Raw genomic sequence first — 27,919 nt, 5'->3', positions numbered from 1 at the left:
CATGTCTGAGGATGATAGTGGTTTTAGTTCTCCCTCTTCCTTCTAACCCAAACCACAGACAAACCATACAGAATATAGAGCATGTCCTTACACCGCTTTCAATATCTGTGCTGCGTCTCTTTCTCCCGCCGATGTCTTGTCTCTCAGCGTCAGACTACAGAACTTGTGTTTTAAGATCTGTAGAGAGTGAGTGAGACAGAGAAAAAGAGAGAGAAAAGAAAGAGCGAGATAAAGGTTAACATTATCAATATTATTGCTTTATTACTAACAGACTAGTATATCCCTGTCTTACTTCACCATCGTTGATATGTTTACCTCCCTCGCTCTCTTTCTCTCTCTCTCTCTTCAACTCTTTCCCTCTCTCTTCCTCTCTCTTCCTCTCATTTCCTCTCACTTCCTGTCTTTCCCTCTCTCTTCCTCTCTTTCCCTCTCTCTTTCTCCCTCTTCCTCTCTTTCGAAACTCTGTGCTTTCGGAATAATAGAGGGTGGTGCCCTATCTCTATGTCCCTCATTCTCTCACTGAAATCTGTCAACAAGAGTAAAGAGGGACATGGAGGGTAAACCACTGGGGGGAGAGGGAGAGGGGGAGGGAGAGGGAGGGAGGGAGAAGATTCACAGGACAATAGAAGAAACTTGTCATGGACAAATAACACCAGTCACGCCACACCCTGAATACAAATAGAGGGAGAGATGGATGAGGAGGAGGAGGGGGAGAGATGGAGGTGGAGAGATGGAGTAGGGGGGAGAGAAGGAGGAGGAGAGATGGAGGAGGGAGAGGAGGTGGGAGGAGAGATGGAGGAGGAGAGATGGAGGAGGGAGAGGAGGAGGGAGGAGAGATGGAGGAGGAGAGATGATGGAGGGAGAGATGGAGGAAGCAGAGGGAGAGATGGAGGAGGAGAGGTGATGGAGGGAGAGATGGAGGAAGCAGAGGGAGAGATGGAGGGAGAAATGGAGGAAGCAGAGGGAGAGATGGAAGAGGAGAGATGGAGGAGGAGAGATGGAGGAGGAGAGATGGAGGAAGCGGAGTGCGAGATGGAGGAGGAGAAGAGATGGAGGAGGGAAAGATGGAGGAGGAGGAAGAGGAGGAGAGAGGAGAGATGGAGGAGAGATGGAGGAAGAGAGATGGAGGAGGAGGAGGGGGAGAGACAGATGAGGAGAGATGGAGGAGGGAGAGATGAGGAGGGAGAGATGGAGGAGGAGGAGGAGAAGGAAGAGGAGGAGGGAGGAGAGATGGAGGGAGAGATGGAGGAGGAGAGATGGAGGGAGAGAGATGGAGGAGATATGGAGGGAGAGATGGAGGAGATATGAAGGAGGGAGAGATGGAGGGAGAGATGCAGGAGGAGAGATGGAGGAGATATGGAGGAGGGAGAGATGGAGGAGCTGGAGGGAGAGATGGAGAAGATATGGAGGAGGAGGAGATAAAACAAGAGACATCAAAGAACCATTGTGTTTTATGTGAACACAGAACAGCCAGGCAACACCAATTACCATGTTTACTGAGAAGGAGACAACAGTCAGGCTAGCATACAGACATAAAAGGGGATAGCCACATCATATACTTATACATATACTTTACATGTACATTCAGCCATTGGTGCTAGAGAGAAATGCAATACAAAAAAATGCAGTGCTGACAGAAAGAAAGCTCAACAGAATACATCATGTCCAGTCAGGTTACCATACTGCACAAGGCAGAAACTAAACACAGACCACCAGATGTGTATCCATGTAATGTGTACATTTACATACGGTGCCTTCGAAAGTATTCAGACCCCTTGACTTTTTCAACATTTTGTTAAGTTACAGCCTTATTCTAAAATGGATTAAAAAGAAACAACTTCAGCAATCTACACACAATACTCCATAATGAAAAAAAACTAAAACAGAAATACCTTATTTACATAAGTATTCAGACCCTTTGCTATGAGACTCTAAATTGAGCTCAGGTGCATCCTGTTTCCATTGATCATCCTTGAGATGTTTCTATAACTTGATTGGAGCCCACATTGGTGAAATTCAATTGATCGGACATGATTTGGAAAGGCATAAACCTGTCTATATAAGGTTCCACAGTTGACAGTGCATGTCAGAGCAAAAACCAAGCCATGAGGTCGAAGGAATTGTCCGTAGAGCTCCAAGACAGGATTGTGTCGAGGCACAGATCTGGGGAAGAGTACCAAAAAATCTCTGCAGCATTGAAGGTCCCCAAGAACAATCGGGGAAGAAGGGCCTTGGTCAGGGAGGTGACCAAGAACCAAATGGTCACTCTGACAGAGCTCTAGAGTTCCTCTGTGGAGATGGGAGAACCTTCCAGAAGGACAACCATTTCTGCAGCACTCCACCAATCAGGCCTCTATGGTAGAGTGGCCATACGAAAGCCACACCTCAGTAAAAGGCACATGACAGCCACTTGGAGTTTGACAAAAGGCACCTAAAGACTCTCAGACCATGAGAAACAACATTCTCTGGTCTGATGAAAACAACTCTTTGACCTGAATGCCAAGTATCACGTCTGGAGGAAACCTGGCACCATCCCTACGGTGAAGCATGATGGTGGCAGCATCATGCAGTGGGGATGTTTTTCAGCGGCAAGGACTGGGAGACTAGTCAAGATCAAGGCAGAGATGAAATGAGCAAAATACAGAGAGATCCTTGATGAAAACCTGTTCCAGGGCACTCAGGACCTCAGACTGGGGAGAAAGTTCACCTCCCAACAGGACAACAACCTTAAGCACACAGCCAAGACAACGTAGGAGTGGCTTTGGGACAAGTCTCTGAATGTCCTTGAGTGGCCCAGCCAGAGCCCAGACTTGAACCCAATCGCACATCTCTAGAGAGACCTGAAAATAGCTGTGCAGCAACGTTCCCCATCCAACCTGACAGAACTTGAGAGGATCTGCAGAGAAAAAGGAGAAACTCCCCAAATACAGGTGTGCCAAGCTTGTAGTGTCATCCCAAGAAGACTCGAGGCTGTAATCACTGCCAAAGGTGCTTCAACAAAGTACTGAGTAAATGGTCTGAATACTTATGTAAATGTGATATTTCAGTTTTTTATTTTTTATAAATTAGCAAAAATGTCTAAAAACATATTTTTGCTTTGTCATTATGGGGTATTGTGTGTAGATTGATGAAGGGGGGAAAAATTATGTAATACATTTTAGAATAAGGCTGTAACCTAACAAAATGTGGAAAAAGTCAAGTAGTCTGAATACTTTCCGAAGGCACCGTACATGCTTGTCAGATACAGTACATTATTTGACATCTCACATGAGCTTAGTGAGCTTCATTTTCCTGTCTGAGTGTGTGTGTGTGTGTGTGTGTGTGTGTGTGTGTGTGTGTGTGTGTGTGTGTGTGTGTGTGTGTGTGTGTGTGTGTGTGTGTGTGTGTGTGTGTGTGTGTGTGTGTGTGTGTGTGTGTGTGTGTGTGTGTGTGTGTGTGTGTGTGTGTGAATTGTCAATAAGAATGTGGACGACAGATGAAATACTGACTTTCTAACCTGTCATGGTAGAAAAGGTTATGAACACAGAAAATGTGCTGTGGAAAAAAGTGAACTATGACAGGAAGTCAATTTAGCATTGAGTAAATCCAACCAGCCAGTAGGTTTGATTAGTCTGTGATTCTGGTACCATAGCTCTGCCCATTTGACCTTTGGAGCCACCCCAATCAATCAACCAATCAATCAGCTTTAGGAAGTATTTATATTGCTGTGATATGTGTTATGTTTCCAGGATAGGTCTAACCTGCATACTGTCCTCAATGAATTTTGTCTTCAGAGCTTCTGCAGCAGAGAGCCTGGATGACGGGGTTTTCTCCAGCATCCTAAAAGAGACATAGCACATGGTTCTGGATAAGTTAAGGGTTAGGGTTTGAAGCTAAGTTAAGTGTTAGGGTTTGAAGGAGGGTAAGAAACTCTTTATCCTGTATTATCCTTTTGTACACTTTGAAGCACAATGTGAGAGGTATGAACTCTGTGTTACTATGTGTTACTGAGTTGACCCTTACATTCTCCAGCTAATACCTTCTCACCTTTGCATGAGTGTGTTGAGCTCCAGAGAGTAACTGGCTGTCAGTCTGGGGGTTTCTCCCTCCACTATCTTCATCACAACTGACAAGAAGTTGTGTCCTTCAAAGGCGTGTGAGAGGCAACACATCTCATACAGGATACAGCCTAGGGCCCTGAAACACACACACACACACACACACACACACACACACACACACACACACACACACACACACACACACACACACACACACACACACACACACACACACACACACACACACACACACACACACACACACACACACACACACAAAATCAGCCAACACAGTTCACACTGGTAGTGATATCATCGACCCCTCTGGGTACACCTGCATTGGTTAAGGATACAACTGCACCAGGATCCACTGGTCCTGACCTGAAGTCCAGTCGTATGGAACAGTCGGTGCCAGTTGAGGTAACCTTTGAGGTCCCCATCCATCTGAGCAGTGATAAGGTCACCTACTGGATCAAAACTGTCATTCCATTCCATATTCATTACCTGCCCTTGGAAGGGTAGTGCGACCTGACACTCTGATCTACTGTGTAATTGAATCAATAAATCAATGTCGTCTCATATTTCCAATATGACTAATACCCCACAAGGACTCTAAACAGATCAGTAAGAAGTGAGAACATTAACACATCTGGTAATGGAACTGTACAGATCTTCTATTGAGGTGTAATAAAGCTCCCTTCTCCTGCAGGTTGTTTGGCATCAAAGGAAAGTGGCCATGAATAAACAGATTAGATGGGAGAATAATAATAGCCCGCCAGACATATGTGAATGAATATACTAGCTCCCGTTATTACTCTTGATGGATTAGAGAGATAACCAAACGATGACAGGAAGAAGATGGAAGTTAGAGAGTTAAAGGTATTATTTGTCAATCGTCCACCTCTTTGTCTTTAATATCACTCTCTCTTAATCTCTTGTTTTATTGCATCCTGCCACACAGTTCACCAGAACAACAATGCAAGTAATATAAATGGACAGAGTGATTCTACAATGAATATGAATGTATTCAGATACCATAATGGAGGATAAACAAACAATATCATCTACATTTCCCTGGAAGCCTCCATCTTATTTTCCATATCAAATGTTCCATTGTTTTTATATCAAGTAATAATTGTATTATTTGATGTAAAATAAGAAGAAGGGATTGGGAAGAGGAGTGGACATCCATGTATTACAGGGATTTCAAACATCTATCACCAGTCATTGTCTCATTGTGACCTAACAGAGTTGTGACTCTATTTGTTGCTCTAATCCTCGTACTCTTTCTAACCCTTAAAGTCCATCTCCCACTTCCTGTCTTTACTTGTTTCCTACAGTGAGCCCTCTCCTCCTTGTGAGATCAGCTAAACGGGCCGTGCGTGGTACAGTAGAGCGGTCGAGGCGTGAGGTGACCACTTCCTCTCTCATTAGTGTGGTCTATGGGAAGAGACGCTGAGCCTTGCGGAGTGAGGAGTGGGAGGCAACAGACTACCCAGAGGGCTGTGTATCAGTGTCTGAGATCACCACCATCTCCTCAATTGGCTTCTTGTTCTCTTCCTCTCTGTCCATCTCTCTTCCTCTCTGTCGGATAAAATAAGCCAATTTTCCACTCCCACTCTGGGATTAGTGGTAATTTCCTCTTGAAAACAGATGAATAGGGAAAGAAGGGAGGAAGGAAGGCCAGGGGTGGAACGTAGCTGCTGGCAGCTGGGAGGGATAGTGCAGAGTTGCCAGTGCTTTTGTCTCCATTCAGTACTATGTTCTACCGGCTGTACTTATTTTTCTCCAAGAAATCAGATTCTTCTTCATGAATAACTTCTCAAAAAGACTATTATTTGAAACCATGGAGCACTGGTGCTGAAGGAAGTCATGAACAGTTACCACTGTTGCATTGTTTTCAAAGAACTTTGAGTTCAGTAGATGCTTGCTTGCACTTCAGACTGCAGTGAAAAATGAGGGATCTATAGTCGGTCTTGGTATTAAAGGTGTTCTTTATGCTCTCCTGCTGATCATACCAACGCCCGGATCGACTCCATTCATCATTATACATGAATCCTTTTCTACCCCTCTTCTACACTTCATTACTCATCACATATTCCAGTCCATATCCAAAGTGCCTCTTAGCCATGCTCCTTTTGGACTGCTTTGAAGTGAGTAGCAAGTTCTCAGTAAATGCCAGCCAAATCTCACAATGAGAGTCTGCCTTGATACGTGACAGCATTACACAGCATTCTGAACTCAGCACCTGTAGCCTTAGCAGGAAGCAGAGAGATGGCGGAGGAAACTGGATGTCAACAACTCTCTTGAGGTTCGGAGGGGTATGAGAATCAAAAAAGAACTCATCTTCAAAACGCAGAGCTCTAAAGGTGTTTGTTTCATTAAAAGTTTTAAACATGACAAACATTCACATAATAAAACTTGTGGTGGCTGCCGCAACACAAAACAAGCGTTACAAGTGACAAGAAAGTTACTACACACATAAACAAACAGTGCAGCATCAAGATAAATGTCAATGTCCACTCACCGTTCAACCTATCTAACCTTACCTTTCTTTACATTTGAACTTTAACCTAACTTTGACCTTTCTGTCTTTGAGCCTCAGTGTGCTGCTCCACCTTCCTACCAGATATCAGACTTGGAGTCGTAACCGTGGTGGTTCAGTACTTCAGGGCTCATGTAGTAAGGCGTGCCCGTGAAGGTGGTGGCCAGGTCACATGACCCCATCAGCAGACAGGACACCCCAAAATCACCTGAACGGAGGAAGAGCAACACTTATAATAATAATATATTATATTTGTAAAGTGCAATTTGCACAAGGTAGGAAACAAAACAAAGAACAATTAACAGCAACAATACATTACCTAATAATGCTAACTCTAGACTAAGCAGATGAATTTATCAAGCATTATGTGGTGATTATTTCCAAACTGGAACCTGTTCCTATTTCCTGTGCCCTCATTGATCCCATCTGAAAGGACCAGGAGGATGGGTGTGAGCACTATGCAGAAGGACAATAAAAAGCCTGAAAGAAGTGTCCGCCATATTGCTTTCACCTATCCAGTCCTCTTTCGAGTGACAAGGATGAGTCATCATAGGAAGAGGAAAGAACGACAGTTTTCTGTTTGGAATTGAACCATTAGCACATTAAAGTAGACAGTTTTCTGTTTGGAATTGAACCATTAGCACATTAAAGTAGACCGTTTTCTGTTTGGAATTGAACCATTAGCACATTTTCTGTTTGGAATTGAACCATTAGCACATTAAAGTAGACCGTTTTCTGTTTGGAATTGAGCCATTAGCACGTTTTCTGTTTGGAATTGAACTATTAGCACATTAAAGTAGGCCTTTTTCGGGTTGGATTTGAACAATTAGCACATTAAAGTAGACAGTTTTCTGTTTGGAATTGAACCATCAGCACATTTTCTGTTTGGAATTGAACCATTAGCACATTAAAGTGCATGCCCTTATTATGTTCTATTGTCTTAATTTGTTAAAGTGAATTACATATTTGATCTAAATCTTGTAAGCAAACAACTGACAGTGATTTACACAGTGGGCTACAGATGATGTGCTGTGTATAAACTGTGTGCTGTGTATAAACTGTGTGTACTTTCAACACTTTTGTATTCATCCATTACCTTTGTAGGTAATTGTATGCCGCTGACATATGGAGAGAGCCTTTGAATTTAACAGGCGTGACACAGCCTCCCTGCACTTTTAAGGACTAGCAAAGATTTCAAACAAACAAAAAAAACTCCCATGGGCCCCTGCTGCATTGGAACTCACCGATTTTAACTATGTTCCTTTTCAGGAAGATATTTTTGGCCTTCAGATCTCTGTGGAGGATGCGCCTGGGACAGAGGAGGCAGGACAAACAGATATCAGCAGACAGGCAGACAGGCAGGAGTACAATAAAGAAATAAACCTTGCACAATGCAATCATGATACTTTGAAGTCCAAAATATATCCTTGTTTAGATCCCTGTGGTTCTTAGACCTCCCCCTTATGTACTCTTCATTTTTGACCAATGGAGTCTTGGACTTTAAAAGTATAAATACAGTATGAACCTGTTATGCATGTAGTGGAGTCCAAGCAGCAGCTGGATCAGCCAATCAGTGACCTGGGTCTCAGGCAAGCTCTGCCCTGCTTCTCTCACTTCCTCCAGATGACAGTCCAAGTCCCTGTCCTAGAGCATAGAATATTATAGCAACAGACTCAGATATTCATACAGATACCCACATCACAATAAATGCATGCAAGTGTACACAGGTGCATGCACGCACACACCCACCAACACACTATTGTGGATACACATTGTGGAAAACCTTTTGCAAAATACCCATTCCATTACGTCCATAAGTTCATTAATTTCCATTCTGGGGGAAATGTGCATCAACTCTAACTGTAAGAGCTAAGTGCATCAACACTAAGAGAGCTCTGAATCCTCATCTCTATTTTACACTCCAGACAGAAAGGTCCTCTGTCAGCTGCCATTGTGACCATTTAACTGTCTGTGAGGATAAGCTGGAATGAGATCTGAGCTGGCTTTATTCTCTCTAATGGGACTTCCAGAGAGAACAGAACAGCACCAGTGAACTTCTTAATGGAACTGTAGGGGTGTGGGACGGGTAATGTCCTCACTGGTTCATTCTGAGAGGCGCTGAGTAGGTTATGATGCTCTGACAGTGTGCGTGTGTGTGTGTGTGTGTGTGTGTGTGTGTGTGTGTGTGTGTGTGTGTGTGTGTGTGTGTGTGTGTGTGTGTGTGTGTGTGTGTGTGTGTGTGTGTGTGTGTGTGTGTGTGTGTGTGTGTGTGTGCACGTGTCTACAAGCATGCCTGCATGCATCTGAGCTTCTGTGTAGTGGGGAAAAGCCTATTTTGTGTGTATATGGGGGGTGATGGAACAACATAAGCTGTATCTGTGTCAGGTAGGTCTGTCCTCGGCTAAAAATGCTTTAAGCAAACTGTTTCATTAAATAATTAAGACACAGAAATGACTAGAGGGAGTCCGACTGCAATTGATTTGATTATGCCTCCTGGATTTGCTGCGCTGTGTTAAAAACAAGTGTGACTAGCACCCGTTGTCTCTCTCCTCGCTGCTGCAGCGTCCACCACAGAACATCAACAGTGTGTATCGTGCTGTCCGTGTTGCTGCAACATAATTACAGCCATTTCTGACTGAAAAGATATGTTACCGAAATTCCTAATTTGTTTAGGAAAAACATTCCCTATTCTCTCAACCCTTGCTCTCTTTACGTGACACATGTATGCATCGCATGCACGTGACTAATAGGGCCTGACCTATAGCATATTATAATCATATCAATAAATTGGTTATAACAAACTCTGAACACTGTAACGCATGACAGCAAAATGGATGCACAGGATGTGACAAACAAACTTGATACGGGGGAATGTTTACTGGTTGCTCAGGAGGTAAAAGGGGAGTTCAGATGTGTGGAATAAATTTGACAAGTTGTGGAAAATACTGGAGATAAAGAAAAAGAAGGTAAGGAGCATGCGCTTCATGCATATTATGTGTGCCAAACAGGTGCTGTTAGATTACAATAAAACATTTCTTACCATTTGTAACAATGTAAACAACATAAAATAAATTACAAGCGTAATAGGTAGTCTATTGTAACAATTTTAGTTTTTTTCTTGTAAAGCCTTTATTACAGCAAAGACTAAAAACAGTCACATTTATTTGTGAATGCAATTTACGAAATGGGGCAGTTTAGGCCTATTTATTGCAGTAGCCTATATAAGTGTTGAAATATAAGCCTAAGGCCTCAGTAAGTTACAGTATTAAGACTAAACAGGATGCGCTCTCAATTTGGAACAGAGTAAACAACATTAAATAAATTATAAATAATGCCATAGAGGCTGGTCTAATGAAAAAAAGTGTAAAGCCTTTATTACAGCATAGCAAAGATTAAAAACAGACGAATTTGTGGAATTGTTTTGTCACGACTTCCGCCGAAGTTGGTGCCTCTCCTTGTTCGGGTGGCGTTCGGCGGTCATCGTCACCGGCTTTCTAGCTGCCACCGATCCATGTTTCTTTGTCGATTGGTTATGTCTTGATTGTTCACACCTGGTTCCCATTTTGTTATGATTACTTCCCTATTTAAACCCTCTGGTCATCATGATGTTTTGTGCGTTATTGTTTTACTGTTGGTATTGTTCGTTGTGTTTGTAGTTCTTGTTTTCCCTGCGTGGATTTTGTATACTGAAATTTTATTTGAGTAAATGACTTATGTTTTACTCAGTTCGGTGTCCTGCGATTGACTCCTTTTCCTCATCACCTATACACGGACACTGACATGTTTATCCGACATGTGGCTGCATAATGTCACGTCCTGACCAGTATAGAGGATATTTTGTTATTGTAGTTTGGTCAGGACGTGGCAGAGGGTAGTTGATTTATGTATTACGGGGTTTTTTGGTCACTGGTTTATGTTTGTATTTCTATGAGTATGTTCTAGGTTAGTTTTTCTATGTGTAGGTTGGGTGCTGGACTCTCAATTGGAGGCAGGTGTTTCTAGTTGCCTCTGATTGGGAGTCCTATAAGTAGGTGTGTGTTTTATTTGTCACTTGTGGGTAGTTATTTATTTTGCACTGCTGTAAGTATCTATATAGCCTGTAGAACTGTCGGTTTGTCCTTCGTTATTTTCTTGTTTTTTCCGTGTTCTCATTATTTAATAAATTATGATGTTGAGCACGCAATCCGCTGTGCCTTGGTCTTCTCTACAGTACGACAACCGTTACAGAACTACCCACCAAAAATGGACCAAGCAGCGGAGGAGGGAGCAACGGATGGACTATCGTGAGACATGGACAGAACTAAGGATAAGCATTTCCAGGGCTATGGAGGAGTTAAGGGAGTCTGAGAGGCAGCCCCAATAAAAAAAATTGGGGGGGCACAAGGGTAGTTTGGCGGGGCGAGGATGGAGCCCCAGGCCAGCTCCCCGTACCCTTTTTGGGCAGAGACATACTGGACAGGTCCCGTGCTTTGGGGTGATGGGTGCTGTGGCAAGGCCGGGTATTTTCAGGCCGGTATGCGCAGTACCAGTGCCCCGCATGTGCCAGGGGAAAGTGGGCATCCAGCCAGTACGGGTGATACCAGTCCTGCGCTCAAGACCGCCAGCACGCCTCTACGGTCCAGATTTTCCTGCTCCACGCACTAGCCCTGAGGTGCGTGTCTCCAGGCTGGCACGTCCAGTACCAGCACCACGCATCAAGCTTCTAGTGCGTCAGCCAGGAGCCGCCAGAGCCGCCCGCCAGCCAGGAGCCGCCAGAGCCGCCCGCCAGCCAGGAGCCGCCAGAGCCGCCCGCCAGTCAGGAGCCGCCAGAGCCACCCGCCAGCCAGGAGCCGCCAGAGCCGCCCGCCAGTCAGGAGCCCCCAGAGCCGCCCGCCTGTCCGGCGCCGCCAGAGCCGCCCGCCTGTCCGGAGCCGCCAGAGCCGCCCGCCTGTCCAGAGCCGCCAGAGCCACCCGCCTGCCCGGAGCCGCCAGAGCCGCCCCCCAGCCTGGTGAGTCCTGTGCCTGCGCCCAGGGCCAGGCCTCCTTCATGTCTCCCCAGCCTGGTGAGTCCTGTGCCTGCGCCCAGGGCCAGGTCTCCTTCATGTCTCCCCAGCCTGGTGAGTCCTGTGCCTGCGCCCAGGGCCAGGCCTCCTTTATGTCTCCCCAGCCTGGTGAATCTTGGGCCAGCGCCGCCAGAGTCGCCCGCCAGTCCTCCGGCGCGGCCAGGGGCGCCACCTAAGTGGGCGACGTCGAGGGTGGAGCGGAGTCCGCGTCCCGTACCTGAGCCGCCTCCTATATAGGTGGGTTGGGGAGGGGGGGTGTAGCACAGTGCCATCGTTGACGGCAGCCACCCTCCCTTCCCTCCCTTTAGTTTAGGGGGATTTTTCTGTTTGTTTTGGGGTTTTCTGTGTTTTGTGTAGGTGCATCCGGGGTCTGCACCTTTGGGGGGGGTACTGTCACGTCCTGACCAGTATAGAGGATATTTTGTTATTGTAGTTTGGTCAGGACTTGGCAGAGGGTAGTTGATTTATGTATTACGGGTTTTTTTGGTCACTAGTTTATGTTTGTATTTCTATGGGTATGTTCTAGGTTAGTTTTTCTATGTGTAGGTTGGGTGCTGGACTCTCAATTGGAGGCAGGTGTTTCTAGTTGCCTCTGATTGGGAGTCCTATAAGTAGGTGTGTGTTTTATTTGTCACTTGTGGGTAGTTATTTATTTTGCACTGCTGTAAGTATCTATATAGCCTGTAGAACTGTCGGTTTGTCCTTCGTTATTTTCTTGTTTTTTCCGTGTTCTCATTATTTAATAAATTATGATGTTGAGCACGCAATCCGCTGCGCCTTGGTCTTCTCTACAGTACGACAACCGTTACACGTAAGGCTTATTGCTCACAGAATCAGTAGGCTATTAAACAAACAGTCAAACAGACAACAGAAGCAGGATCTGTGTTATTTCTGTAGATATAAATGGAAGATTTACAAAGCCAGGCACATTTAACAGTTAGACTGTTGATTATAGACCTAATGTGTTTCAGGACAGTAACCACTATCCAACATGGGAGAAAGCGCATTTGTTATAAAATAATATAATTTTGATTTGTGTTGCACCATGGTTCTTACATAATATAACCATACACAATTTCAGTAGCACATCTCTTAGACTGATGAACTGTGCCATCTCCACGGCCTCCACAATGGATCAGTCCACTCAGACAGGCGCCAATCAGACAGGTGTCTTGTACACCATGATTGTTTTGAGAAAGACTGGAAGACAGGACACCTACCTGCTGTAATCTAGTAGGATAAAGACTGGATAACAGGACCCGTACATGCTGTAATCTAGTAGGAGAAAGACTGGAAGACAGGACACCTACCTGCTGTAATCTAGTAGGATAAAGACTGGATAACAGGACCCGTACATGCTGTAATCTAGTAGGAGAAAGACTAGAAGACAGGACACCTACCTGCTGTAATCTAGTAGGATAAAGACTGGATAACAGGACCCGTACATGCTGTAATCTAGTAGGAGAAAGACTGGAAGACAGGACCCCTACCTGCTGTAATCTAGTAGGAGAAAGACTGGAAGCCAGGACCCCTACCTACTATTATCTACTGTAGTAGGAGAAAGACAAATTCAACTCCATCTTTCATCGAATCAGATGGCTTATTCATCACAAAACCATTTGATGTTGCAAACTATTTTAATGATTACTTCATTGGCAAAGTGGGCAAATTTAGGAAGGAAATGCCAACAACGAACCGTGAGCCATCGTATTCATGCATAAAAAAACAAATAATGAAAGAAAAGCATTGCAAGTTAGAATTTTGTAAAGTAAGTGCGGGAGAGATGGAAAGATTATTGTTTACAATCAATAATGACAAACCTCTTGGCATTAACAACAGAGATTGAAAGCTACTGAGGATGGTAGCTGACTCTATAGCCTCTCCTATCTCTTCGATCATAATCACAGTCGTCTATATCCCGCCCCAATCAGACACATTGATGACCCTGAAAGAACTACATTTGACTCCATGTAAATTGGAAACCACATATCCTGAGGCTGCATGTATTGTAGCTGGGGATTTTAACAAGGCTAATTTGAAAACAAGGCTCCCTAAATTTTATCAGCATATCGAATGCGCGACCCGGGCTAACTTCCGCGACGCATATAAAACCCTCCCACGACCTCCTTTCAGAAAATCTGACCACGACTCCATTTTGTTGCTCCCAGCCTATAGACAGAAACTAAAACAGGAAGCGCCCGTGCTCAGGTCTGTTCAACGCTGGTCCGAACAATCGGATTCCACTCTTCAAGATTGCTTCGATCACGTGGACCGGGATATGTTCCGCATAGCGTCGGACAATAACATTGATGAATATGCTGATTCGGTGAGCGAGTTTATTAGCAAGTGCATCGGTGATCTTGTACCCACAGCGTCTAATAAAACATTCCCAACCAGAAACCGTGGATTGATGGCAGCATTCGCGCAAAACTGAAAGCGTGAACCACTGCTTTTAATCAGGGCAAGGTGACCGGAAACATGACCGAATACAAACAGTGTAGCTATTCCCTCCGCATGGCAATCAAATAAGCTAAGCGTCAGTATAGAGACAAAGTAGAGTCGCAATTCAATGGTTCAGACACGAGAGGTATGTGGCAGGGTCTACAGTCAATCACGGACTACAAACGCGGATGGGGAAAACCAACCCCGTTGCGGACCACAATGTCTTGCTCCCAGACAAACTAAACAACTTCTTTGCTCGCTTTGAGGACAACACAGTGCCACTGACACGGCCCACTACCAAAATCTGCGGGCTCTCCTTCACTGCAGCCAACGTGAGTAAAACATTTAAAAGTGTTAACCCTCGCAAGGCCCAGACGGCATCCCCATCCGCGTCCTCAGAGCATTCGCAGACTAGCTGGCTGGTGTGTTTACGGACATATTCAATCAATCCTTATCCCAGTCTGCTGTTCCCACATGCTTAAAGAGGGCCACCATTGTTTCTGTTCCCAAGAAAGTGCATGTAACTGAGCTAAATGACTATCGCCCCGTAGCACTCACTTCCGTCATCATGAAGCGCTTTGAGAGACTAGTCAAGGACCATATCACCTCCACCCTACCTGACACCCTAGACCCACTCCAATTTGCTTACCGCCCCAATAGGTCCACAGACAACGCAATCGCAATCACACTGCACACTGCCATAACCCATCTGGACAAGAGGAATACCTATGTAAGAATGCTGTTCATCGACTCCAGCTTAGCATTTAACACCATAGTACCCTGCAAACTCATCATTAAGCTCGAGACCCTGGGTCTTGACCCCGCCCTGTGCAACTGGATCCTGGACTTCCTGACGGGCCGCCCCCAGGTGGTGAGGGTAGGTAACAACATCTCCACCCCGCTGATCCTCAACACTGGGGCCCCACAAGGGTGCGTTCTCAGCCCTCTCCTGTACCCCCTGTTCACCCATGACTGCGTGGCCATGCACGCCTCCAACTCAATCATCAAGTTTGCAGACGACACTACAGTGGTAGGCTTGATTACCAACAATGACGAGACGGCCTACAAGGAGGAGGTGAGGGCCCTCGGAGTGTGGTGTCAGGAAAATAACCTCACACTCAACGTCAACAAAACAAAGGAGATGATTGTGGACTTCAGGAAACAGCAGAGGGAGCAGCCCCCTATCCACATCGACGGGACAGTAGTGGAGAAGGTGGAAAGTTTTAAACTGTTATGGCTAGGGGGCAGTATTTTCACGGCTGGATAAAAAACATACCCGATTTAATCTGGTTACCACTCCTACCCAGTAACTAGAATATGCATATACTTATTACATATGGATAGAAAACACCCTAAAGTTTCTAAAAGTGTTTGAATGGTGTCTGTGAGTATAACAGAACTCATTTGGCAGGCAAAAACCTGACAAGGTTTCAGGCAGGAAGTGGCCTGTCTGACAAGGTGTCGTTCTTCTTGTCTCTGTTTATTGAAGAGTGAGGATCTTAGCTGTCCCGTGACACTTCCTACGGCTGCCATAGGGTCTCAGAAGGCGGTAAAAAGCTGAATCGTGGCTTTGCAGGCTCTGGCTGAAACAAAGTAGCGCGTTTGGGTAGTGGCTGGTTACAGTACTGTGAGACTCAGGCGCGTGCCCGCGTCGACCGAAAGCTTTGTTTACTTTCCTCAGTTTAGCTAAAAGGAGATTCCCGGTCGGAATATTATCGCTTTTCTACGAGAAAAATGGCATAAAAATGGATTTTAAACAGCGGTTGACATGCTTCGAAGTACGGTAATGGAATATTTAGATTTTTTTTGTCACGAATTGCGCTATGCGCACGACCCTGATTTACCATTTCAGATAGTGTCTGGGACGCACGAACAAAACGCCGCTATTCGGATATAACGATGGATTATTTTGGACCAAACCAACATTTGTTATTGAAGTAGCAGTCCTGGGAGTGCATTCTGACGAAGACAACAAAAGGTAATGAAACTTTTATAATAGTAAAGCTGATATTGGTGAGTGCTAAACTTGCCGGGTGTCTAAATAGCTAGCCCGTGATGCCTGGGCTATGTACTTAGAATATTGCAAAATATGCTTTCACCAAAAAGCTATTTTAAAATCGGACATATCGAGTGCATAGAGGAGTTCTGTATCTATAATTCTTAAAATAATTGTTATGCTTTTTGTGAACGTTTATCGTGAGTAATTTAGTAAAATGTTAGCGAATTCCCCGGAAGTTTGCTAGTATGCTAGTTCTGAACGTCACATGCTAATGTAAAAAGCTGGTTTTTGATATAAATATGAACTTGATTGAACAAAACATGCATGTATTGTATAACATAATGTCCTAGGGTTGTCATCTGATGAAGATCATAAAAGGTTAGTGCTGCATTTAGCTGTCTTCTGGGTTTTTGTGACATTATATGCTAGCTTGAAAAATGGGTGTCTGATTATTTCTGGCTTGGTACTCTGCTGACATAATCTAATGTTTTGCTTTCGTTGTAAAGCCTTTTTGAAATCGGACAGTGTGGTTAGATAAAGGAGAGTCTTATCTTTAAAATGCTGTGAAATAGTCATATGTTTGAAAAATTGAAGTGTTTGTATTTTAGAGGAGTTTGTATTTCGCGCCACGCCCATCATTGGATATTGGAGCAGGTGTTCCGCTAGCGGAACGTCTAGATGTAAGAGGTTATTAAGCTCCTCGGCGTACACATCACGGACAAACTGAAATGGTCCACCCACACAGAGAGCATGGTGAGGAAGGCGCAGCAACGCCTCTTCAACCTCAGGAGGCTGAATAAATTTAGCTTGTCACCAAAAACACTCACAAACTTTTACAGATGCACAATCGAGAGCATCCTGTCGGGCTGCATCACCGCCTGGTACGGCAACTGCTCTGCCCACAAACGTATGGCTCTCCAGAGGGTAGTGAGGTCTGCACAGCGCATCACCGGGGGCAAACTAGCTGCCCTCCAGGACACCTACACCACTCGATATCACAGGAAGGCCAAAAAGATCATCAAGGACAACAACCACCCGAGCCACTGCCTGTTCACCCCACTATCATCCAGAAGGCGCGGTCAGTACAGGTGCATCAAAGCGGGGACCGAGAGACTGAAAAACAGCTTCTATCTCAAGGCCATCAGACTGTTAACCAACCATCACTATCATTGAGTGGCTGCTGCCAACATACTGACTCATCTCTAGCCACTTTAATAATGAAAAATTGATGTAAGAAATGTATCACTAGCCACTTTAAACAATGGCACTTTATATAATGTTTACATACCCTAAATTACTCATCTCATATGTATATACTGTACTCTATACCATCTACGGCATTCAGTCTCTATGCCGTTCGGCCATCGCTCATTCATATATTTTTATGTACATATTCTTATTCAGTCCTTTACACTTGTGTGTATAAGGTAGTTGTTGTGAAATTGTTGGGTTAGATTACTTGTTAGATATTACTGCATGGTCGGAACTAGAAGCACAAGCATTTTGCTACACTCGCATTAACATCTGCTAACCATGTGTATGTGACAAATAAAATTTGATTTGATTTGATTTATCTGTCATATCTTTAATCTGAGCCTAGAGGAAAGTCCTTGTCCTCAGGCCTGGAGGGAAGCCAAAGTAATTCCACTACCCAAAAGTTTGTAAAGCTGCCTTTACTGGTTCTAACAGCAGACCTATAAACTTCCTGCCAGCTCTTAGCAAACTGTTGGAAAGAATTGTGTTTGACCAAATACAATGGTATTTCTCTGTAAACAAATTAACAACAGACTTTCAGCATGCTTATAGAGAAGGGCACTCAACATGTACTGCACAAACCCAAATGACTGATGATTGGTGGAGAGTTGAGGAGAAACTGACTGTATCACTTCTTCTTTTTATAAGAAACATGAATGTGTTGAAAATCCCAAATTGTTTGCATAGTCAATTTACACACAGCTCTGACAAACAGACTTACCCCACCAGACATGCCAATAGGGGTCTTCACAGTCCCCAAATCCAGAACAAATTCAAGAAAGCGTACAGTATTATATAGAGTCATTATTGCATGGAACTCTGTTCCATCTCATATTGCTCAAATAAACAGCAAACCTGGTTTCAAAAAACAGATAAAGCAACACCTCACGGCACAACGCCTCTCCCCTATTTGACCTGCATTGATATGTAGTCTACGTGTGCCTTTAAAAAAAAAATGTAGTTCTGTCCTTGAGCTGTTCTTGTCTACAGTCGTGGCCAAAAGTTTGGAAAATGACACAAATATACATTTTCACAAAGTCTGCTGCCTCAGTTTGTATGATGGCAATTTGCAAATACTCCAGAATGTTAAGAAGAGTGATCAGATGAATTGCAATTAATTGCAAAGTCCCTCTTTGCCATGCAAATGAACTGAATCCCCCCAAAACATTTCCACTGCATTTCAGCCCTGCCACAAAAGGACCAGCTGACATCTCAGTGATTCTCTCGTTAACACAGGTGTGGATGTTGACAAGGACAAGGCTGGAGATCACTCTGTCATGCTGATTGAGTTAGAATAACAGACTGGAAGCTTCAAAAGGAGGGTGGTGCTTGGAATCATTGTTTTCCTCTGTCGACCATGGTTACCTGCAAGGAAACACGTGCCGCCATCATTGCTTTGCACAGAAAGGGCTTCACAGGCAAGGATATTGCTGCCAGTAAGATTGCACCTAAATCAGCCATTTATCGGATCATCAAGAACTTCAGGGAGAGCGGTTCAATTGTTGTAAAGAAGGCTTCAGGGTGCCCAAGAAAGTCCAGCAAGCGCCAGGACCATCTCCTAAAGTTGATTCAGCTGCGGGATCGGGGTACCACCAGTACAGAGCTTGCTCAGGAATGGCAGCAGGCAGGTGTGAGTGCATCTGCATGCACAGTGAGGCGAAGACTTTTGGAGGATGGCCTGTTTCAAGAAGGGCAGCAAAGAAGTCACTTCTCTCCAGGAAAAACATCAGGGACAGACTGATATTCTGCAAAAGGTACAGGGGTTGGACTGCTGAGGACTGGGGTAAAGTCATTTTCTCTGATGAATCCCCTTTCCGATTGTTTGGGGCATCCGGCAAAAAGCTTGTCCGGAGAAGACAAGGTGAGTGCTACCATCAGTCCTGTGTCATGCCAACAGTAAAGCATCCTGAGACCATTCATGTGTGGGGTTGCTTCTCAGCCAAGGGAGTGGGCTCACTCACAATTTTGCCTAAGAACACAGCCATGAATAAAGAATGGTACCAACACATCCTCCGAGAGCAACTTCTCTCAACCATCCAGGAACAGTTTGGTGATGAACAATGCCTTTTCCAGCATGATGGAGCACCTTGCCATAAGGCAAAATTGATAACTAAGTGGCTCGGGGAACAAAACATCGATATTTTGGGTCCATGGCCAAGAAACTCCCCAGACCTCAATCCCATTGAGAACTTGTGGTCAATCCTCAAGAGGCGGGTGGACAAACAAAACCCCACAAATTCTGACAAACTCCAAGCATTGATTATGCAAGAATGGGCTGCCATCAGTCAGCATGTGGCCCAGAAGTTAATTGAAAGCATGCCAGGGCGGATTGCAGAGGTCTTGAAAAAGAAGGGTCAACACAGCAAATATTGACTCTTTGCATCAACTTCATATAATTGTCAATAAAAGCCTTTGACACTTATGAAATGCTTGTAATTATACTTCAGTATTCCATAGTAACATCTGAAAAAAATATCTAAAGACACTGAAGCAGCAAACTTTGGGGAAATTAATATTTGTGTCATTCTCAAAACGTTTGGCCACGACTGTATTAATGTTCTGTATTATGTCATGTTTCATGCTTTGTGTGGACTCCAGGAAGAGTAGCTCCGGCTTTCGCAACAGCTAATGGGGATCCTAATAAAATACCAAATACCAAATCTAGTAGGAGAAAGACTGGAGGACAGGACCCCTACCTGCTGTAATCTAGTAGGAGAAAGAATAGGAGGAGAAAGATTAGAGGATAGAACAACTACCTGCTGTAATCTAGTAGGAGAAAGACTTGAGGACAGGACCCCTACCTGCTGTAATCTAGTAGGAGAAAGAGAGGAAGACAGGACCCCTACCTGCTGTAATCTAGTAGGAGAAAGACTGGAGGACAGGACCCCTACCTGCTGTAATCTAGTAGGAGAAAGAGAGGAAGACAGGAACCCTACCTGCTGTAATCTAGTAGGAGAAAGAATAGGAGGAGAAAGATTAGAGGACAGAACAACTACCTGCTGTAATCTAGTAGGAGAAAGACTTGAGGACAGGACCCCTACCTGCTGTAATCTAGTAGGAGAAAGAGAGGAAGACAGGACCCCTACCTGCTGTAATCTAGTAGGAGAAAGACTGGATAACAGGACCCCTACCTGCTGTAATCTATACAGCAAACACTTTGAGATGAAACAGAAAACACAAGATGAAAAGAAAGACAGAGAGAGAGCGAGAGCGAGAGCGAGAGAAGGGGGGCGGAGAAGGAGGGGGCACAGATCAATCACTTGTTCCATGCTCTGACACTTCAGACATTCCCCCGAGACCTCTCTCTAGCTTGGAACACCTAGAGGGCTACAGTTTGAAGAGAGAGGTGTGCTGCTCTGGTGCAGGGAACCACAGTGACCATGTAATCATGTTAGCGCTGTATGGAGTGATTCCAAGCCATGGTGTTATATAAGAAAATCACGAAGCCATGACTTTATAACATGATAAGTGCATGACAGGATCAAAACAACCATATACACATGTAGGATCTTAATTTGAGCCAGTTTGCTACAGCAGGAAAACAATCCTGCAGCAACAGGAAATGTGAATTATGTGATTATAATTCATGGACATTTTTGTAGGGGTTGATACATTTTTCATAAAGGAAAATCAAGTATGACATTTCAAAGGGGAAATTACAAACTTCAGAAGTATTTTTTAAAATACACTACACATTTTACATTTCCTGGAAAGTTCTCCTGCAACACATGGTGATCAAATTAAGATCATACATCTGTGGCCTTCTATAGTTCTATTGTAATGCTGTGATAATGCAGTATTGAATAAGGTGTGTGTAGACGATTCTGTACATTTGTTCTACCTTGAATAACAATGACATGCTATGTTGAAATATACACTGAGTATACCAAACATTAGGAACACCTTCCTAATATTGAGTTGCAACCCACCCCCCACCAGGCAACTACTACCGTACCCTGTTTAAAGACACTTACATCTTTTCTTGCCCATTCACCGCCTGAATTGCACAAATAGACAATCCATGTCTCAATTGTCTCAAAGCTTAACAATTTAACCTGTCTCCTCCCCTTCATCAACACTGATTGAAGTGGATTTAACAAGTGACATCAACAAGGGATCATAACTTTCACCTGGATTCAACTGGTCAGTCTATGTCATGGAAAGAGCAGGTGTTAAGGATTGGATTTTTTTCAAATTTCGCCTAAAATGACATACCTAAATCTAACTGTTTGTAGCTCAGGACCTGAGGCAAGTACAGTTGAAGTCGGAAGTTTACATACACCTTAGCCAAAGACATTCAAACTCAGTTTTTCAGGAATTCCTGACATTTAATCCTAGTAAAAAATTCCCTGTCTTCGGTCAGTTAGGATAACCACTTTATTTTAAGAATGTGAAATGTCAGAATAATAGTAGAGAGAATGATTCATTTCAGCTTGTATTTCTTTCAACACATTCCCAGTGGGTCAGAAGTTTACATACACTCAATTAGTATTTGGTAGCATTGCCTTTAAATTGTTTAACTTGGGTTAAATGTTTCGGGTAGCCTTCCACAACCTTCCCACAATAAGTTAGGTGAATTTTGGCCCATTCCTCCTGACAGAGCTGGTGTAACTGAGTCAGGTTTGTAGGCCTCCTTGCTCGCACACGCTTTTTCAGTTCTGCCGACACATTTTCTATAGGATTGAGGTCAGGGCTTTGTGATAGCCACTCCAATACCTTGACTTTGGTGTCCTTAAGCCATTTTGCCACAACTTTGGAAGTATGCTTGGGGTCATTGTCCATTTGGAAGACCCATTTGCGACCAAGCTTTAACTTCCTGACTGATGTCTTGAGATGTTGCTTCAATATATCCACATAATTTTCCCTCCTCATGAAGCCATCAATTTTGTGAAGTGCACCAGTACGTCCTGCAGCAAAGCACCCCCACAACATGATGCTGCCACCCCCGTGCTTCACGGTTGGGATGGTGTTCTTAGGCTTGCAAGCCTCCCAATTTTTCCTCCAAACATAACGATGGTCATTATGGTCAAACAGTTCTATTTTTGTTTCATCAGACCAGTGGACATTTCTCCAAAAAGTATGATCTTTGTCCCCATGTGTAGTTGCAAACCATAGTCTGGCTTTTTTATGCCGGTTTTGGAGCAGTGGCTTCTTCCTTGCTGAGCGACCTTTCAGGTTACGTCGATATAGGACTCATTTTACTGTGGATATAGATACTTTTGTACCTGTTTCCTCCAGCATCTTCACAAGGTCCTTTGCTGTTGTTCTGGGATTGATTTGCACTTTTCACACCAAAGTATGTTCATCTCTAGGAGATAGAACGCATCTCCTTCCTGAACGGTATGATGGCTGCGTGGTCCCATGGTGTTTATACTTGCGTACTATTGTTTGTACAGATGAACATGGTACCTTCAGGCGTTTGGAAATTGCTCCCAAGGATGAACCAGACTTGTGGAGGTCTACAATTGTTTTTCTGAGGTCTTGGCTGATTTCTTTTGATTTTCCCATGATGTCAAACAAAGAGACACTGAGTTTGAAGGTAGGCCTTGAAAAACATTCACAGGTACACTTCCAATTTACTCAAATGGTGTCAATTAGTCTATCAGAAGCTTCTAAAGCCATGACATCTTTTTCTGGAATTTTCCACGCTGTTTAAAGGCACAGTCAACTTAGTGTATGTAAACTTCTGACCCATTGAAATTGTGATACAATGAATTATAAGTGAAATAATCTGTCTGTAAACAACTGTTGGAAAATTACTTGCGTCATGTTAGATGTCCTAACCGACTTGCCAAAACTGTAGTTTGTTAACAAGACATTTGTGGAGTGGTTGAAAAACAAGTTTATGTAAACTTCCGACTTCAACTGTATATGCATATTCTTGATACCATTTGAAAGGAAACACTTTGAAGTTTGTGGAACTGTGAAATGAATGGAGAATATAAATAGATCTGGAAAAAGATAATACAAAGAAAAAACCATGCTTCTTCATCTTTGAAATACAAGAGAAAGGCCATATTGTATTATTCCAGCCCAGGCACAATTTAGATTGTGACCACTAGATGGCAGCAGTGTATGTGCAAAGTTTCAGACTGATCCAATGAACCATTGCATTTATGTTCAGAATTTTGTATCAAGACTGCCCAAATGTGCCTAATTGGTTTATTAATTAATTTTCAAGTTCATAACTGTGCACTCTCCTCAAACAATAGCAAGGTATTCTTTCACTGTAATAGCTTCTGTAAATATGTCAGAATATGTCTATGTCCTGGGAAATGTTCTTGTTACTTACAACCTCATGCTAATCACATTAGCCTACGTTAGCTCAACTGTACCGAGGGGGACCCACCAATCCTGTAAAGGTTAATGTTTTGTATAGTCAGTGATTGTTTTCTTGTTTTCATGAATTAATTTTCAGTGAAACCATTATTTCACTTTTGCAGTGAAACCAAGTTTCTACTTCTAACCTTTCCCATTTTTAAACCTGTCTATTAACAGCTGGGGGTAATAGGCTACCCCTGGTAGACAGCTAGCAACAGACCATAGAAAGATGAAGTCTCTGTGTTGGACTGTTTTTTAAATGTATTTTTAATCTTCTGGAGAGAATGGGAAAATATAATAATTGTGGTAAAACAGCTGTTGGCCATTACGGTATAACACCAGGCTCTGAATTAATGAGAAACAACCTGGGGTGAAGTGTAGGTTAAGAGACCAAGCTACACTTTAAACCACCACAGTCAGAACCATAACCACTTCACAGGTTTCTGACAGAAAATAACAACTGAGAATGCAATGGCAAGGTGCACACGATCCCTGCCCAAGGTCAAACGAGGAAACTGAAATTGGACCGATGGCAGAGAATATTTCCTCACTGCATGGTTGAAGCCCTGACCTGATGCCAGTCCAGCTGACAGAGGGAACTCGAGAGTGAATGCGTTATTCAAGGTTGTGGATGAGATTGCAACAGCACAAAAGATTTGAAGAGATCTGGAGACATGCCAGGTTTACAAAACATTAAATAAACAACAGAAAGAATTAGAGAATTCATAGGTGGTTTCACAAAAACTCACTAAAATCATTTATGTTCTTTACGGGCCCGTTCAAGATTTGAAATGCCCTCATAAAAAAAATGTACTTTATCAACACGTATTTGACTTAGGCCATGATTCAATCCGATCGCCCCTTTTCGGCTATGCACCTTTTAAAGGCAAAGATCTAGGCCTTAAGTGCAAAGAAATTGATATTTGTGGCCAGTCCTACCTCACAGTACTCAGTGATGATGCAGAAGGAGTCTCTATGCAGAAAGCTGCTGTAGAAAGTGATGATGGCTGGGTGGTGGAGTTGGGACAGGAGCTGAGCCTCCTGGGATGCATGGACCGTCTCGTTAGGACGCAGGTCACCCAGAGGGATCTCCTTCAGCACCTTACTAGGGATTAAAGGGCAGAGGGCAGAGGAGAGAGAAAGGTCATAGTAAGGGTTTTTTCCAAAATGGGCAACACATGTACGTAGTAGCAAGATATTTTTATTTTTTATTTAACTAGGCAAGTCAGTTTAGAACAAATTCTTATTTACAATGACAGCCTAGGAACAGTGGGTTAACTGCCTTGTGCAGGGGCAGAACGACAGATTGTTACCTTGTCAGCTCGGGGATCTAGCAACCTTTCGGTTACTAGTCCAACGCTCTAACCACTAGGCTACCTGCCGTCCATATATCCATATAGAGTATTAGGGAGTGCAAATGTGAAAAGCTGGCAATAGACGTAAGTTGACCACCGTTCCCCAATTATCATCCTGGACAGGGACAGGGAACGTCATTCAGACAGATCGTTTAAAATGTATGTTTTCTCCAGTCCCCTGTCTGGTCCTGGGTACACACACACATGTGCGCGTGAACGCAAGCACGCACACGCACGCATGCACACACACACACACAGAGGCTGTCATTAGCCTGCTACTAATTGTGTAGGCCCTGAGATGTAATTACCAGGACAGGATGTCTGGGTCTTTGGTCATTACAGAGGGACAGGACAGGATGTCTGGGTCTTTGGTCAGTACAGAGGGACAGGACAGGATGTCTGGGTCTTTGGTCATTACAGAGGGACAGGACAGGATGTCTGGGTCTTTGGTCAGTACAGAGGGACAGGACAGGATGTCTGGGTCTTTGGTCAGTACAGAGGGACAGGACAGGATGTCTGGGTCTTTGGTCAGTACAGAGGGACAGGACAGGATGTCTGGGTCTTTGGTCATTACAGAGGGACAGGACAGGATGTCTGGGTCTTTGGTCAGTACAGAGGGACAGGACAGGATGTCTGGGTCTTTGGTCAGTACAGAGGGACAGGACAGGATGTCTGGGTCTTTGGTCAGTACAGAGGGACAGGACAGGATGTCTGGGTCTTTGGTCATTACAGAGGGACAGGACAGGATGTCTGGGTCTTTGGTCAGTACAGAGGGACAGGACAGGATGTCTGGGTCTTTGGTCATTACAGAGGGACAGGACAGGATGTCTGGGTCTTTGGTCAGTACAGAGGGACAGGACAGGATGTCTGGGTCTTTGGTCAGTACAGAGGGACAGGACAGGATGTCTGGGTCTTTAGTCATTACAGAGGGACAGGACAGGAGAAAACAGTAATCTGGAGTTGTGTTGAGTTGTGTTTGAAGGACAGGAGGAAGGACCCTGTGGGAAGGACTCAGCACAAGGAAAGGATGCCATTGTTGTTTTTCTCTTAACTGGAAACATTAGCCTGTTGTCCAAGATTGTCCTTCAAGTGGAAAAACATCCACCTCACAATGGTGGGTCCATGTAATCTTGCTGCAGGCTTTAACAACTAAATGAACAATACTACTTTACACGTTGAGGGTTTGCTTGAATCCCAGCATAGGTCTGTGCTCAAATCCAGGGGGATACGTGGTAATGAGGCTGAGACTCGGAGAGCAGCCGTTTTTTTAAGTGTTCTCCTCCTCTCTACCTCTCCTCCTCTCTACCTCTCCACCTCTCTTCCTCTCTACCTCTCCTCCTCTCTACCTCTCCTCCTCTCTACCTCTCCTCCTCTCTACCTCTCTACCGCTCCACCTCTCTTCCTCTCTACCTCTCCTCCTCTCTACCTCTCCACCTCTCTTCCTCTCTACCTCTCCTCCTCTCTACCTCTCCTCCTTTCTACCTCTCCTCCCCCTCTACCGCTCTTCCTCTCTACCTATCCTCCCCCTCTACCTTTTCTCCCCCTCTACCTCTCCTCCTCTCTTCCTCTCCTCTTCTCTACCTCTCCTCCTCTCTACCTCTCCTCCTCTCTACCACTCCTCCTCTCTACCTCTCCTCCCCCTCTATCGCTCTTCCTCTCTACCTCTCCTCCCCCTTTACCTTTCCTCCCCCTCTACCTCTCCTTCTCTCTACCGCTCCTCCTCGCTACCTCTCCTCCCCCTCTACCGCTCTTCCTCTACCTGTCCTCCTCTGTACCTCTCTACCTCTCTTCCTCTCTGTCTCTCCTCCTCTCTACCTCTCCTCCCCCTCTACCGCTCTTCCTCTCTACCTATCCTACACCTCTACCTTTTCTCCCCCTCTACCTCCCCTCCTCTCTTCCTCTCCTCTTCTCTACCTCTCCCCCTCTCTACCTCTCCTCTCTACCACTCCTCCTCTATCGCTCTTCCTCTCTACCTATCCTCCCCCTCTACCTTTTCTCCCCCTCTACCTCTCCTCCTCTCTTCCTCTCCTCTTCTCTACCTCTCCTCCTCTCTTCCTCTCCTCCTCTCAGGTCATTGATGTGAGGTCTACGTTCTCATTCAGTCTCTCTCTATTCAGCTTCCTACTTCCCTTTCTCTCACTTTCTGCAAAGGTTAGGCAGCGGAAACGCAATGTCCTAAATTACATCCTGCCATGCTGCTCTGAGACTGAGAGCTCCTTAGGCTTCTGACATGATTAACCAAAACACATGGCCCTAACTATGACACATGTTGCAGTTGGGTTGGCATCCAGGGTTAGTGTGGTTGGTGAAATGTGTTACATCTGGTGTTCCGTCTTCTCTGCTCTCTTCACAAATTCCCGGTGGCAGCTGGCAAGACATTCAAGAACTAACTTCCACTTTCTTCCTTCCTGCCGGAAAACATATTTTACACCCTCTTCTGTTGGCTCTCTGTAATGAGTCATGGTCAAGCTTGGCTGTGTCTGACAGTCGGTCAGACTATTTGTCTTCCTGGAATGAAATGATTGTCTGCAGATTGAGAGAGCTCCTTGACTTCTTGTTAATGTCAGCGTAGGTGTGGGCTTACTGTTGTTCTGAGCTAGCCAGTGATCCCAGGTTGAAATAACTTCCGGGTCACTACCACATCAGTGGGCAGGGCTGAGAGGTCATCCAGGAGACAGTGGAGGGATGGGATCATTCATGACCAAGCTGTGGTTTGATGTACTACATGGCCAACACTGTCTAAGACTGCTGTTTGTGGAGATTTCCAACACTGTCTAAGACTGCTGTTGGTGGAGATTTCCAACACTGTCTAAGACTGCTGTTTGTGGAGATTTCCAACACTGTCTAAGAGTGCTGTTTGTGGAGATTTCCAACACTGTCTAAGAGTGCTGTTGGTGGAGATTTCCAACACTGTCTAAGAG

At 44.4% G+C, this 27,919-nt stretch overlaps 1 protein-coding gene across 2 annotated transcripts in view; it reads right to left on the bottom strand.

Moving 5' to 3' along the window:
• Positions 1–27,919, bottom strand: part of nek11 (NIMA-related kinase 11) — a 98,031-nt gene that overhangs the window by 58,777 nt on the left and 11,335 nt on the right. For both annotated transcript variants that reach the window (XM_045698340.1, XM_045698334.1), the window contains exons 3-9: positions 24,583–24,748; positions 8,111–8,229; positions 7,830–7,894; positions 6,667–6,793; positions 4,027–4,176; positions 3,741–3,819; positions 92–177 (exon numbers count right to left, since the gene is read on the bottom strand). In XM_045698340.1, the coding sequence (XP_045554296.1) occupies positions 92–177; positions 3,741–3,819; positions 4,027–4,176; positions 6,667–6,793; positions 7,830–7,894; positions 8,111–8,229; positions 24,583–24,748 (792 nt within the window). The remainder of the gene's footprint in view (positions 1–91; positions 178–3,740; positions 3,820–4,026; positions 4,177–6,666; positions 6,794–7,829; positions 7,895–8,110; positions 8,230–24,582; positions 24,749–27,919) is intronic.

This window comes from Salmo salar, chromosome ssa02 (assembly GCF_905237065.1).
Source record: "Salmo salar chromosome ssa02, Ssal_v3.1, whole genome shotgun sequence".
Lineage (NCBI taxonomy): Eukaryota > Metazoa > Chordata > Actinopteri > Salmoniformes > Salmonidae > Salmo > Salmo salar.
The sequence above is the reverse complement of the archived record's forward strand: the minus strand, read 5'-3'. Positions and strand labels throughout refer to the sequence as shown.